This window comes from Dermatophagoides pteronyssinus, unplaced genomic scaffold (assembly GCF_027571235.1).
Source record: "Dermatophagoides pteronyssinus isolate colony J.1.1.1.1 unplaced genomic scaffold, Derpt_VIB-CSIC_2022.12 sq0004, whole genome shotgun sequence".
Classification (NCBI taxonomy): Eukaryota; Metazoa; Arthropoda; class Arachnida; order Sarcoptiformes; family Pyroglyphidae; genus Dermatophagoides; species Dermatophagoides pteronyssinus.
Genome location: NW_027461528.1, coordinates 76,890 through 89,184, shown reverse-complemented (window position 1 = coordinate 89,184; position 12,295 = coordinate 76,890). Strand labels below are relative to the sequence as shown.

Sequence of the window (12,295 nt, the reverse complement as noted above, 5' to 3'; positions counted from 1 at the left end):
TGCAAGATGATCGATGACGATGATATTGATGTTGATAACAAAATCAACATTCATTTCTTCTTCTTGTTGTCACTAAATATGCATTCAGTCATTTCTCAAGGCTATCGATGGCTACCACCACCATCAACATTTAGAACGAATCATTTGATGAATCAATTTGACCGAATTGCATTCAATTCATTACAGTCAATTAATCATGATGTCTGGTATAATTCGAATGCGAAATTCTTGTTCTCAATCATCATTTCTAAGGTAAATTGTTTTCATTTTTGTGGTTGATCATTTTTAAAAAATGTCAAATCAAGGCGACCATTTCATTTCGTTAGGAATCGGATTCAATTTTCTACGGCCAAATTGAATGAAGATCATTATGGTGATAGTCATCGGCCAGCAATATCTACAGTGAAAAATATTCAAAAACTATTGATTGCCAATCGTGGTGAAATTGCTTGTCGTATTATACGTACAGCAAGACGTTTGGGTGTTGAAACAGTTGCCGTTTATAGTGATGCTGATCGTCGATCAATGCATGTTTCGATGGCCGATGAAGCTTATCATATTGGACCATCACCAGCTGCAAATAGTTATTTGGTAAAGGAAAAATTGATAAATATTGCACAACGATCCAATTCGGATGCAATACATCCTGGTTATGGATTTTTATCGGAAAATTTTGAATTTTCTCAACTTTGTTCGGAAAATAATTTGATATTTGTTGGTCCAACAGCTGATTCGATAAAATCGATGGGTATAAAATCATTGTCCAAATCGATTATGATTGATGCAGATGTGCCGGTAATACCCGGGTTTCATAATGATCAACAACAACGTAGTGAAGATTTATTAGAAAATGCCAAACAAATTGGATTTCCTGTTATGATTAAAGCTGTTCGTGGTGGTGGTGGTAAAGGAATGCGTATAGCCAGAAATGAACAAGAATTTCTTCAACAATTAGATTCGGCACGTCGTGAAGCAATGAAATCTTTCGGCGATGATATTGTTTTATTGGAAAGATTTGTACAAAGACCACGTCATGTTGAAGTGCAAATTTTTGGTGATAAACATGGAAATTGTATACATCTTTTTGAACGTGATTGTTCAAGTCAACGTCGTCATCAAAAAGTGATTGAAGAAGCACCCGCACCACATATTACTCGGGAAATTCGCGAAAAACTTGGTGCGGCAGCCGTTAAGGCAGCCAAAGCTGTTGATTATCATGGTGCTGGTACAGTAGAATTTATTTACGATAGCCGTGATGAGCAGTTTTATTTTATGGAAATGAATACAAGATTACAGGTAGAACATCCTGTCACTGAAATGATTACCGGTTTAGATTTAGTTGAATGGCAACTTCGTATAGCCGGTGGTGAACCATTACCAAAAAAGCAAAAAGATTTTATCGATGGTCCAATTGGACATTCATTCGAAGCTAGAATTTATGCCGAAGATCCGGAATCAAATTTTGCACCATGCACAGGTCTGGTTGAATCATTATCACTGCCAAAATCATTTCAACCACATGAAATTCGTATCGAAACTGCTGTTCGGCAAGGTGATGAAGTATCAGTTTATTATGATCCAATGATTGCTAAATTGGTTGTTTGGGCACCAGATCGTCCAACTGCATTGAGAAAATTATGTCAAGCATTACGTGAATATCATTTGGCCGGTATGAAGACTAATATTGATTATCTTTTACGATTAGCCATGCATCCTAAATTTCAATCTGGTGATGTTTATACGGATTTTATTGCCGAACATCAACAAGATCTTTGTCGACCTTTAATACAGGATCAATATCATCGTCGATTAATTCAGTCAGTTGCTGTTATTGGTTTTTTATATGGACAAAAATACAATCAACAACAATTATATCGTCAACGTAATTCTGATTGGACATCACCATTTAATCATATCGAAGGACCATGGATCAATGGTTCAAACGAATCATTTAGTTCTATTCATGAAATTCATTTGAATTCCAAACAAGGACAAGATAATAATGATGATAAAATGAATACAAAACTTTCTATTCAATGTCGTGGTCATCAGCGATATCAACTTGATTTTTTAGATGATAATCACAAAACAAAAACATCCATAAATATTGAAGCTGAATTTTCGAAAAATCAGCTATCGATTATAACAATCGATGGTGATGGTAATGAATGTCGTAAAACATTCGATATATCCTTACATGGTCGACGTTCAATTTCGGTTTATGATCATAATTTTGGTACATTTACATTCGAATTAGAACTACCTGAATTTCTTCAATCAAAATCTGAAAATTCAACAGAATCATCCGATTCATTAATATTTGATGGTGAAAATTTTAAAAGTCCAATGACAGCTGTTGTTGAAAAAGTTCCATTCAAATCGGGTGATAAAATTCGTGATGGTGATATAATTGCAATTCTAACAGCAATGAAAATGGAACATATTGTTCAAGCTAAATTTGATCCGAATGAATCAGAAAGAGAAGTTGAACAAGTTTTTTGTAAATCAGGTGATAGTGTTCAAAAAAATTCAATTATTTTACGGCTAAAACCGTCAACCAAAACAGCCAATAAAAATGAAAAATCAAATTAAAACCAAAAAAAACGTTATATTTTTTGTAATCTTTTTTGTCTTTCTTATTTTTTCGTTTAAAATTAAAAAAAAAGTTTATTTTTTAAAAAAATTAAAAAAAAACAAATCCTTTGTTGGGCCCAGCCGGGATTTGAACCCGGGACCTCACGCAAATTAGTTTCAACTAACGAGTTAAGCAACTAATTTTTAATGCTTAAGAATTTTAAACAATGTTTAAACCCTAAGCGTGAATCATACCCCTAGACCACTAGGCCGAACAATTACAGTGAAAGTACGGAATTTCAATGTTATTCCAATCGAGAATTTTTTTCCATGATTTTTTTTTGAAAAAATACAGGAAATCAACGAATAAAATAATTGTAACTCTTTTTTTCATATTTTTCAAAAATATTTTTTTTATTTAATAAAGTTATTTATCATTAAAGATGTCTGTTAGATAAAAAAAGATGGAAGCAACATAAAAAATATTTATCTTTGCAAGATAAACATTTTGATTTTGAATAAAATATCTTTATTTTATTTAGAACAATATTAAGATTTGTTTAAACAAATGATTGGTTTTGTTGTGAATTAAATGATCAAACAAAGATAAAAACAACTTTTTTTATTTTAATTAAAAAGACAAATCATCACAATAATAAAAATCACATCTAACAATAATAAAAACAAAAATGAACAACCAACATCTATCACAGTTGGTCTTTATATACATTCATCTGATGCCTGATTAATTGAACTTGACTGGAAGTCATAGTCTCCAACAGGTTTATATAGTGACAAACAATACATGATTATTCATGTTCAACATAAACTGATCTCCATTTTGTTTGAAGTTAGTTCACCCATTTTTATATGACTAAATGGATTATATCCCAATTTTTGATGTTGACCAATTCATTACCTATGATAATGAATCGGGCTTCTCGTTTGATAAACTCAGATACCATTAAGTATCGTCCACTATATCATTCTAACATGAAAACATGGTGGTTTATCTGTCAGAAGAGAAAGATAAATTGATTTCTTAATTTTGTTTGGAGAGTTAGTTAACCAATTTTTATATGACTAATTGCAATAAATTTTTGATGATACATATGAATTGATTAAGTTCTGGTATTTCTTTTTTCCAAATTGAATTAGTGATGATGACGATGATGAGTGATACGGAAATAAAAAAAATCGAATGAAACATGCTTGAGAGAAAAAAAGTTCGAATTATTTTTCCGACTATTATGATCCTATCGGTATGGTTGATGTGGAAAGAGTGGAAAAGTATAATAAACAACAACATCGCACGTGTGTTTTGTTTCTGATTGATGTTTGTTTTTCGTTTGTTTGGTTTGACAATCTGAAGTGAATTTTTTTAAAAAATGGCACGAACTATACCAAATTGTAATCGAAGTTTTCTGATCGAATCATTATTGGAAAACAAGCGATTGGATAATCGAACATTTTATCAATCACGAAATTTACAGGTAAATTTTGGCCGAACATTTGGTTCTTGTTTTGTTCAGCTAGGCAATACTGTTATGTATGCATCAACCGAAGCAACATTAGATGAACCACGTATAACTCGGCCATCAGAAGGCCGTTTTAAAGTTATCATAAACATTGGTGCTGGTGGTAAAGAACGTTGGTTACGTAATATTGAACGATCACAACCAACCGAAGCTATATTAACAACAAGATTGTTGGAAAAAATTATTAATCGTATTAATGTTTTAGATTTGGAATCATTATGTTTAGTGACCGGTCGAACTGTATGGTGTATTTGTACAAAATTAGTTCTGTTAAATTTTGATGGAAATCTTATTGAAGCAGCATCGATTGCAACAATAGCATCATTAATGCATTTTAAACGACCAGATGCGACTGTAACACCTGATGGTGATATTATCGTACATTCATATGAGGAACGTAATCCTCTACCGATAACTTTATTTCATTATCCAATATGTGTTACATTTCAATTTATGGATCGCACACATTTGAAAAAAATTTTGACGGAAAATCAGGAAATTTTACCGGCTGAAAAACATGAACAATTTGTGCGTAAAGCACAACAATTATTGATTTGTGATCCAACCGAAGAGGAAGAAGATTTTCTACGAAATGTTCTGATTGTTTGTGCGAATGTTTTGAAAGAAATAGTTGCCATTCAATCAATTGGTCAATTATCATTACAATCATTTTCAAAACGTTTATTACGTTTATGTACGGAAAAAGCATTCGAACGTGTACGTTTCGTTACGGATTATTTGAAAAGTACATTAGATTCACATAATAACTATTCCGGTGGTCATTCACAACAACAATCATTATTCGAACGTTATGGTTTTTTCGAAGCAATGTTGAATGGTGATCTTTGTATTGCTCGAAACTTTAATCTTAATCCTGTTTACGAAAATAATGATAACAATGATAATAATGATGGTAATAATGATGATAATCAACAACAAAATCGTCAATCTGGTCTAACAATGTTTGAAGAATATGGCATTTATCCTGTTAATGATTATGGTCATGGTGGTGGTTCGAAATGGAAAAACCAAACTAATAAATATCAATTAAATGATGATCGACAATCATTTAAATCACAATCACAACAATCAACATCAAAATCAAATCAATTTGAAATTCGTACAACACAATTAACTGATCCATTGTTGAATGATCAAAGTGAACAAGAAAAATCGAAGCAAAATGATGCCAAAATATCATCATCAAATATAAATAAATGGACAATAGTTGATAAAAAACATGCAGCAACTGATTCAAATATCCGTTCAACAATTGAAAAATTTAATGAAAAAACTAAAAAAGAAAAACAAGCAATTTTAGCCGCTGCTAATGTTTCAACCAATAAAAATGAAGATGATAATGATGAAGAAGATAACACCATACAACTTCAATGGGAATTTCAAACGAAAAATTCAAAAAATAACAAAAAACGAAAATAAATCATTTGTTGCTTTGAACATAATCAATAGCATTTCGAAGATATTGAATTGTACGATTTTTTCCCAACAACATTATTGATTCAGCAACAGGTGGACCTTTTGTTAAATTGGTCAGTGAAAGTCGTAAAAGTTTCATATATAAGTTGAATTTCATTGATAATTCATTTTCATTCAATTTTCGAAGTTGTTTTAAAATGATATCTTTGTCATTGAAATCTTCTATTTGTTGTAATAAATTGATTGTTGAATGTAATGTTTGTTGAATTTGTTGTTTCGAATCAAATGATGATGAATCATTTAACCATGTTAATTTTGGTTGTGACCAAAGAAATAGAAAATCTTCTTGAATTAAATCATTAATAGAATATATTCTTTCCAAATTCCATTGTAAAATTTTATCAAAATAATCATTATCAAATTGTAATGATGTTTGAAATTTTTCTTGATTTTTTTGAAGAATTTCAATTAAATCATTTCGTATGCGATTAGGATCATTTTCGATTAAATTCTTCATATATAACCGGTTTAGCTGATGAATTTTTTCCAAATCAATTTTACAATTATTTTGATTAACGGATTTTAAATCAAATGCATCGACTAATTCATCCATTGAATAGATTTTATCACAATTTGCTGTATTAAGTTGACCAAAACCACCACCTAATTGTGTTAGATAATTAATGATAACTTCAGGATAGTAACCTTGATTACGATAAGTAGACAGACGTATATGATCATGACGTTTAGATAATTTTGATCCATCTCGATTAACAATCAATGGTAAATGTGCATATTTTGGCCTAGGCCATCCAAATGCATCATATAACATCAGATGTTTTGGTGTCGATACTAACCATTCCACACCACGAAGTATATGTGTTATTGACATATGATAATCATCCACGACATTAGCAAAATGATATGTTGGTAATCCATCGGATTTCATTAGGATTGGATCACCTTCAATACGGCTAAGATCATATGTAACCGAACCATAGATCAAATCATTGATTGTCATAGGACCTGGTTGAAGTTTTAATCGAACAGTAAATGGTACATTTTCGGATAAATTTTTTTGAATTTCTTCATTGGTCAATGATCGACAACGATTATCATAACGTGGTGTTTCACGGTTTTTCAACGCTTCACGACGTAATAATTCCAATCGTTTTGTTGTACAAAAACATCGATAAACTGAATCACTAGTAGTTAATAATTTTTCAATCATTTCATGATATAATTCGGTACGTTTTGATTGAATATAAGGTCCATACGAACCACCTAATTCTTCGGGTCCTTCATCTGGTTGAATATTTGACCAACGTAAGACATCTAGAATACTTTCTAATGAACCAGGAACAATACGCTCACGATCAGTATCTTCAATTCGTAGGATAAATTTTCCTTGATGTTTTCGGGCAAATAAATAATTAAACAATGCAGTACGTAAACCACCAAGATGAACAAAACCAGTAGGACTTGGCGCAAAACGTACACGAACATCGTTGTTTTCGTTGGTTGACGAACATTGTCGATTAAAAACGGTGGCCAAATTCGGTGGCCGCCGTAACAACACAAAAATCTTTGCGCGAAACATTCGTCGACGATAAAACATTCGATTCGAATGCGAAAAAAAAACAGAAACTAGATTCATTCATAAAAGCTGTAACCAATTGGATTTTTAAAATTTTTGAAATTTTATTAAGATTTTTTTACAAATTTTGAAAAATAAAAAACTTTTTGGTTCAAAAATTATTATGAATAGTTCGAGGATTTTTCTTCTTCTTTTTCTGTGCTGCTTCAATTATAGGTGCAATTTGTTCATCGAATTTTTGTTCCGAAAGTTTTCGTTTCATTTGACGATCTTTTAATTTTTCTTCAATCAGACGATCATGTTGTTGATTAGCGATTAATGCACGACGATTGCGACGTAGATTACGATTTACTGTTATCCACCCGCCTGATTCCTGTTCAATCGATTGTTGTTGTTCGGCTTCAATTCGTTTCTGTTGTTCATCCGATTGTTCATCCATTTCGGCCACAAATTTTTCAGCCAATTTTACTCGATGATATTGATCGATCACAGAATTATTATATCGAGATTGCCAAAGTTTAATGCCAGTAAACCAACGTTTATCATCCGGATCAATTTCGTCAGGGACAAACGTATAAACATGATCCGTTCCGGCCATATCTAAAGCATTTGAAAGTGCGCTCAATTTGGCGAAAACCACATGGCAAATTTTATAGTTGAAAATTTCATTTTCTTCAAAAACTGATGAAGAAAAACCTAAGGGAATTGCAGATTTATCTTGCTGGTCGGTTTTCGAATCTAATTTCTGTATTTTTTCCAACATTGATGTTGCTGTTTGAAATGATGGTTTTTCATCGAAAAACACCCGGACAATTTTTCCACATTTTTCAAATAAATAACGAATATGTTGTTCATTAATGAATGGTGGTATATTCAGTATGAATAATGTACAATTTTCGGCTTTACATTCTTGTTGTTGTTGTAAATCATGATCAGAATTTTTTCGTTGTTGAATTAATGAATTTGAAATGAAACTTTTCACATATAAATGCCGTATGATTGATGATTGTTTATCAAATTTTACCTGTAAAACATTGAAACCTTCATTTTTGATAATTTGCATTTTGTTAGATTTTCCGAAAAAAATAAAATTCAAAAAGTCAAAAAACGAAACACGCGTGAATTTTCAACTATTTTCACCAAACACGACCCAGGGAATGACGAAATAGTGGCGAAAAAAATCGAATGATTTTTTTCAACCTGTTTGACAGGTCTTTTAATTGTTTTCATTTTTTGCAACTGGAAAAAAATTGATAATTTTTTTTGAAAAATAAAAATAAAATATAAAACACTTTTTCAATTGCTCCAATTCATTCAGGTTAATTGTTGCTCACCGGTGAACAACCGAAACCGTAAAAAACAATGCTAATTATTGTCTGAGCAAAGCAACAAAAAATGTAATCGTCATTCGGTTTTTCCTACTGTCGTTGATTGATCACGTATATTTCGAAGATCAAACATCAATCAATGCAGCAAAACAAAATGTCGAAAGCAACTATAAAACAAAAAATTACACCTACATCGGGTACCGGTGGTTCGGGTTCGGGTGGTTTATCATCATCAGCATCACTAACAAATTTTAAAAGTTCCCAAAATTATCTTTGGAACACGAATGCCGTATTGGGTAAAGGTGCAACCGGTGCTGTTTATTTTGGTCATAATAAACATAACGGTGAAACAGTTGCTGTAAAATGTTTTAATCATTTGAGTCATATGCGTCCATATGAAGTACAAAAACGTGAATTTGAAGTTTTAAAAAAAGTGAATCATGAAAATATTGTTAAATTATTGGCTATTGAAGAAGAAAATGATACAAAACAAAAAGTTTTAGTCATGGAATTATGCACTGGTGGCTCACTATTCAATATTCTGGATGATCCAATGAATAGCAATGGTTTGGATGAAAAAGAATTTCTTCAAGTTTTAAAACATTTAGCAGCTGGTATGAAACATTTACGTGATATGAATATTATACATCGTGATCTAAAACCGGGTAATATCATGAAATTTGTTTCGGAAGATGGTACTTCGATTTATAAATTGACGGATTTTGGTGCCGCTAGAGAATTGGATGATGATCAACAATTCATGTCTTTATATGGAACCGAAGAATATTTGGTAAGTTTCCAATGTTTGTTATTTTTCCAACGGTTTTCTCAATCCGTTTTTCCAATCAATTTAGCATCCGGATATGTATGAAAGAGCTGTACTTCGGAAACCCGTTGGCAAATCATTCAAAGCTAATGTTGATCTTTGGAGTATTGGTGTTACGTTATATCATATTGCAACCGGTAGTCTACCATTTCGTCCCTATGGTGGTAGAAAAAATAAAGAAACAATGTATCGTATAACGACGGAAAAAGCGTCGGGAATTATTTCAGGTACACAATCATCAGAAAATGGTGAAATAAAATGGAGTAGAAATCTTCCGGATTCATGTTTGCTAAGTCAATCAGTTCAACCATTAGTTACCGAATTATTAGCCGGTTTATTAGAATGTGATGCATATCGCATGTGGTCATTTGAAAAATTTTTCACCAGTGTTACCAAAATTCTGGAACATAAAATAATTTACATTTATTATGTTGGATCATTATCATTACATTCTATTTATTGCCATCCTAGCGAGTCAGTTTTGGAACTCAAATCACGTTTTGATTCCCTCTATAAACTGTCGCCAAATGATCAAATATTAGTTTGGCCAAACGATAATCTCAATCATCATCATCATTTGATTGATTCAAAAAATGATCAACAATTTTTGCAAATTAATCAACAAATGTCGACCATAATTGATGAAATTGAAAATGTTTCAAATCAATCAGCTAAATCGAAATTAATTCCATTATTGCAATCAAATCAACGACGATCATCCGCATCATCCACTATATCGACAATAATTGCCATTTTATCCGATAATTTTCCCATCTCGGATATTCATACAACTGAACATTCCCCACTATTTCTACTTAATGGCCAGATGAATTCAAAGATACGTTGCACGACTGGTCCAATTCCTCCAAGTAAATTTCCCGATATTATTGATACAAATGTTAATACGGATTTGGATGCACAATTAGCAAAGCTTTGTTCATCATTAGCATATTCATCATTACGACAAATAGACAAATTTATTCATAATTATAAATTAGCCTGCCAAATACCATGTCATATGTTACGTTTAATTGATCGTAATATCAAAATATTGGATGAAAAATACAGTTGTTTTAATTTTCATCTAAACTTATTGGAAGAACGTTTAAATAATCTTCAAAAATATAATAATCATCTATCCAGATTGATAAAATTATTAATCGATTCCATTATTAAACCAAATTCAGTAATAACATTATATAATTTTAATGAGATCGATACCATTAGACAACGATTGGATCAAATTCAACAAAATTTCAAAAGTCTTTCATCATCATCGATAATGGATGAAAAATTCGAACAATTACGTGATCTATGGCCCACATCAAAAGAATTGGAAAATATTCGTCATCTATTATTGATACAATCAAAAGCGAAAATTTTTACAGCAAAAATTCGCGAATGTTGGCTAATGCTGCATAAAGATAAGCAAATAAAATCGCTAAATCATCATGAAGAACAATTACATCAGCTAGAAAAATTAAAATTGGATAGTTATTGTAAAAAATTGAATAATCTTCTGGCTAATGAAATTAATCCATGCGGAAATATTGCCGATAAATTAGAAGAATGGTATCAAGGTGCCCAAGTTGCATATGTTAAACCACAATTAATTATCACTGAACTTTATGGATTTTTGCAATCAATCACTGAAATCGAATCAAATATTTCTCATGCATATGATGATTATAATAAACTGTGGAATCAACTTTTCAAAGAGGTTAAAATTTTCGAAACAGAATGGTCAGCAGCTGCATTAGGCGGTTCATTAGAATCATCATCGACAACGACAACCAATCAAATTTTACCATCATCATCATCATCCAATCTAAATCATCTTCATCATCACAATAATACATTTGAAGCATCGGCCATTTTCAAAGAGTATGTTTTTTGATTGATTTTTTGACTGATGGATTTAATTTTTTTTTCTTCTTTGCCACAGATTAAATAGCCTACATGAAGATTCACAAAAGCTTAAAGAAGCATATAAAGATTTTGTTATGATATTTTCCGAGTAAATTTTTTTCTATTTTTTTAATTTTGAATTTTACTAATTTTTTTTCAATCTTCCAAATCAGTGTTCAATCGATCAACAATTGATGGCGCTACCGGTTTCATAGAATTTTTCTCGGATCTCTTGTAGAATAGGAACCCCAATGCTGTTTTGGGTTCTTATTCTACAAGAGGTTCATTTTGGGGTTCCTAATCTACATGAACCTTAATAAGGAACGAAACGATTACAATTCTAACGAAATACATCATATCTTTTTTTAAATTAGATATTTTTGTCAGCAGTTAGGTTTTCCTCCCCGGAAAACCTAACTGTCCCATCCTAACCTAACCTAACCTGCCGAGATTAAGTTTGATTAATTAAAAACCAAGGAATGTTCATTTGCTTTATTCTATTTATGTATGTAGCAAGTTAGCATTGAGTTACTATGGGTTGGGTTCCTATTCTACAAGAGGTTCATTTTGGGGTTCCTAATCTACAAAAGGGTGTTTTGGGGTTCCTAATCTACAAGAGATCCTTTTTCTCTTCAAAAAAAATCCACTAATCATTATCATTTCGAAAATTCTTGGAATGGATGACCAACAACAAAAACAACAATTTTTTCCCATTTCTTATATTTGGGCAATATTTATTGCCTTATTTATAAAATAAAGATGCTCAAAGATTTTTTCTAAGCAAAAAATAAAATGTGTAGGCGTTTAATCAAGTTTATTTCATCATTTCTTTTTTTTTCGTTGTGGTAAATGCAAAATCTAATGTCTTGTCCATTGCCCATTGATTATCAGTTATCGATATTTCAGTTTTGTTTCTGTTGTTGTTTTGGTTGATAACATATGTGTGTATCGATTTGAATTTTGACAATGATGATGATCCATTGCCAAAAAAGAAATGTTTTCAATTAAAAAAATTAATTCAGAAAAATTTCTCTTGAATTTAACATTGATGATTATGATGGCGATGGTAGTAGTCCATACTGGTTCG

The 12,295-nt window shown here is 31.3% G+C and overlaps 5 protein-coding genes and 1 non-coding gene across 6 annotated transcripts; 3 read left to right on the top strand and 3 right to left on the bottom strand.

Annotated features, from left to right (window-relative positions):
- Nucleotides 1-53: 53 nt before the first annotated feature.
- LOC113796833 (biotin carboxylase 2-like) lies at nt 54-2,621 on the top strand. Its single transcript, XM_027347121.2, has 2 exons — nt 54-252; nt 306-2,621. The coding sequence occupies exons 1-2, from the start codon at nt 197-199 to the stop codon at nt 2,590-2,592; spliced, it is 2,343 nt and encodes a 780-aa protein (XP_027202922.2). The 5' UTR covers nt 54-196; the 3' UTR covers nt 2,593-2,621.
- Nucleotides 2,622-2,707: 86 nt separating this feature from the next.
- TRNAP-AGG (transfer RNA proline (anticodon AGG)) lies at nt 2,708-2,846 on the bottom strand. The gene is made up of 2 exons: nt 2,811-2,846; nt 2,708-2,743 (listed from the first exon to the last, which is right to left on the bottom strand). It is a non-coding gene; the product is annotated as a tRNA-Pro (tRNA).
- Nucleotides 2,847-3,853: 1,007 nt separating this feature from the next.
- On the top strand, nt 3,854-5,805 carry Rrp45 (exosome complex component Rrp45). Its single transcript, XM_027347118.2, has one exon. It carries the CDS (start codon nt 3,963-3,965, stop codon nt 5,550-5,552), a length of 1,590 nt encoding a protein of 529 aa, XP_027202919.1. The 5' UTR covers nt 3,854-3,962; the 3' UTR covers nt 5,553-5,805.
- Nucleotides 5,372-7,169, bottom strand: GluRS-m (putative glutamate--tRNA ligase, mitochondrial). The gene has a single exon (XM_027347117.2). It carries the CDS (start codon nt 7,165-7,167, stop codon nt 5,554-5,556), a length of 1,614 nt encoding a protein of 537 aa, XP_027202918.2. The 5' UTR covers nt 7,168-7,169; the 3' UTR covers nt 5,372-5,553.
- Nucleotides 7,170-7,225: 56 nt separating this feature from the next.
- LOC113796832 (ribosomal RNA-processing protein 7 homolog A) lies at nt 7,226-8,279 on the bottom strand. The gene has a single exon (XM_027347120.2). The coding sequence runs from the start codon at nt 8,207-8,209 to the stop codon at nt 7,298-7,300; it is 912 nt and encodes a 303-aa protein (XP_027202921.1). The 5' UTR covers nt 8,210-8,279; the 3' UTR covers nt 7,226-7,297.
- Nucleotides 8,280-8,372: 93 nt separating this feature from the next.
- Nucleotides 8,373-11,703, top strand: IKKepsilon (I-kappaB kinase epsilon). Its single transcript, XM_027347116.2, has 4 exons — nt 8,373-9,264; nt 9,329-11,184; nt 11,246-11,317; nt 11,382-11,703. The coding sequence occupies exons 1-4, from the start codon at nt 8,614-8,616 to the stop codon at nt 11,401-11,403; spliced, it is 2,601 nt and encodes an 866-aa protein (XP_027202917.1). The 5' UTR covers nt 8,373-8,613; the 3' UTR covers nt 11,404-11,703.
- Nucleotides 11,704-12,295: the final 592 nt, after the last annotated feature.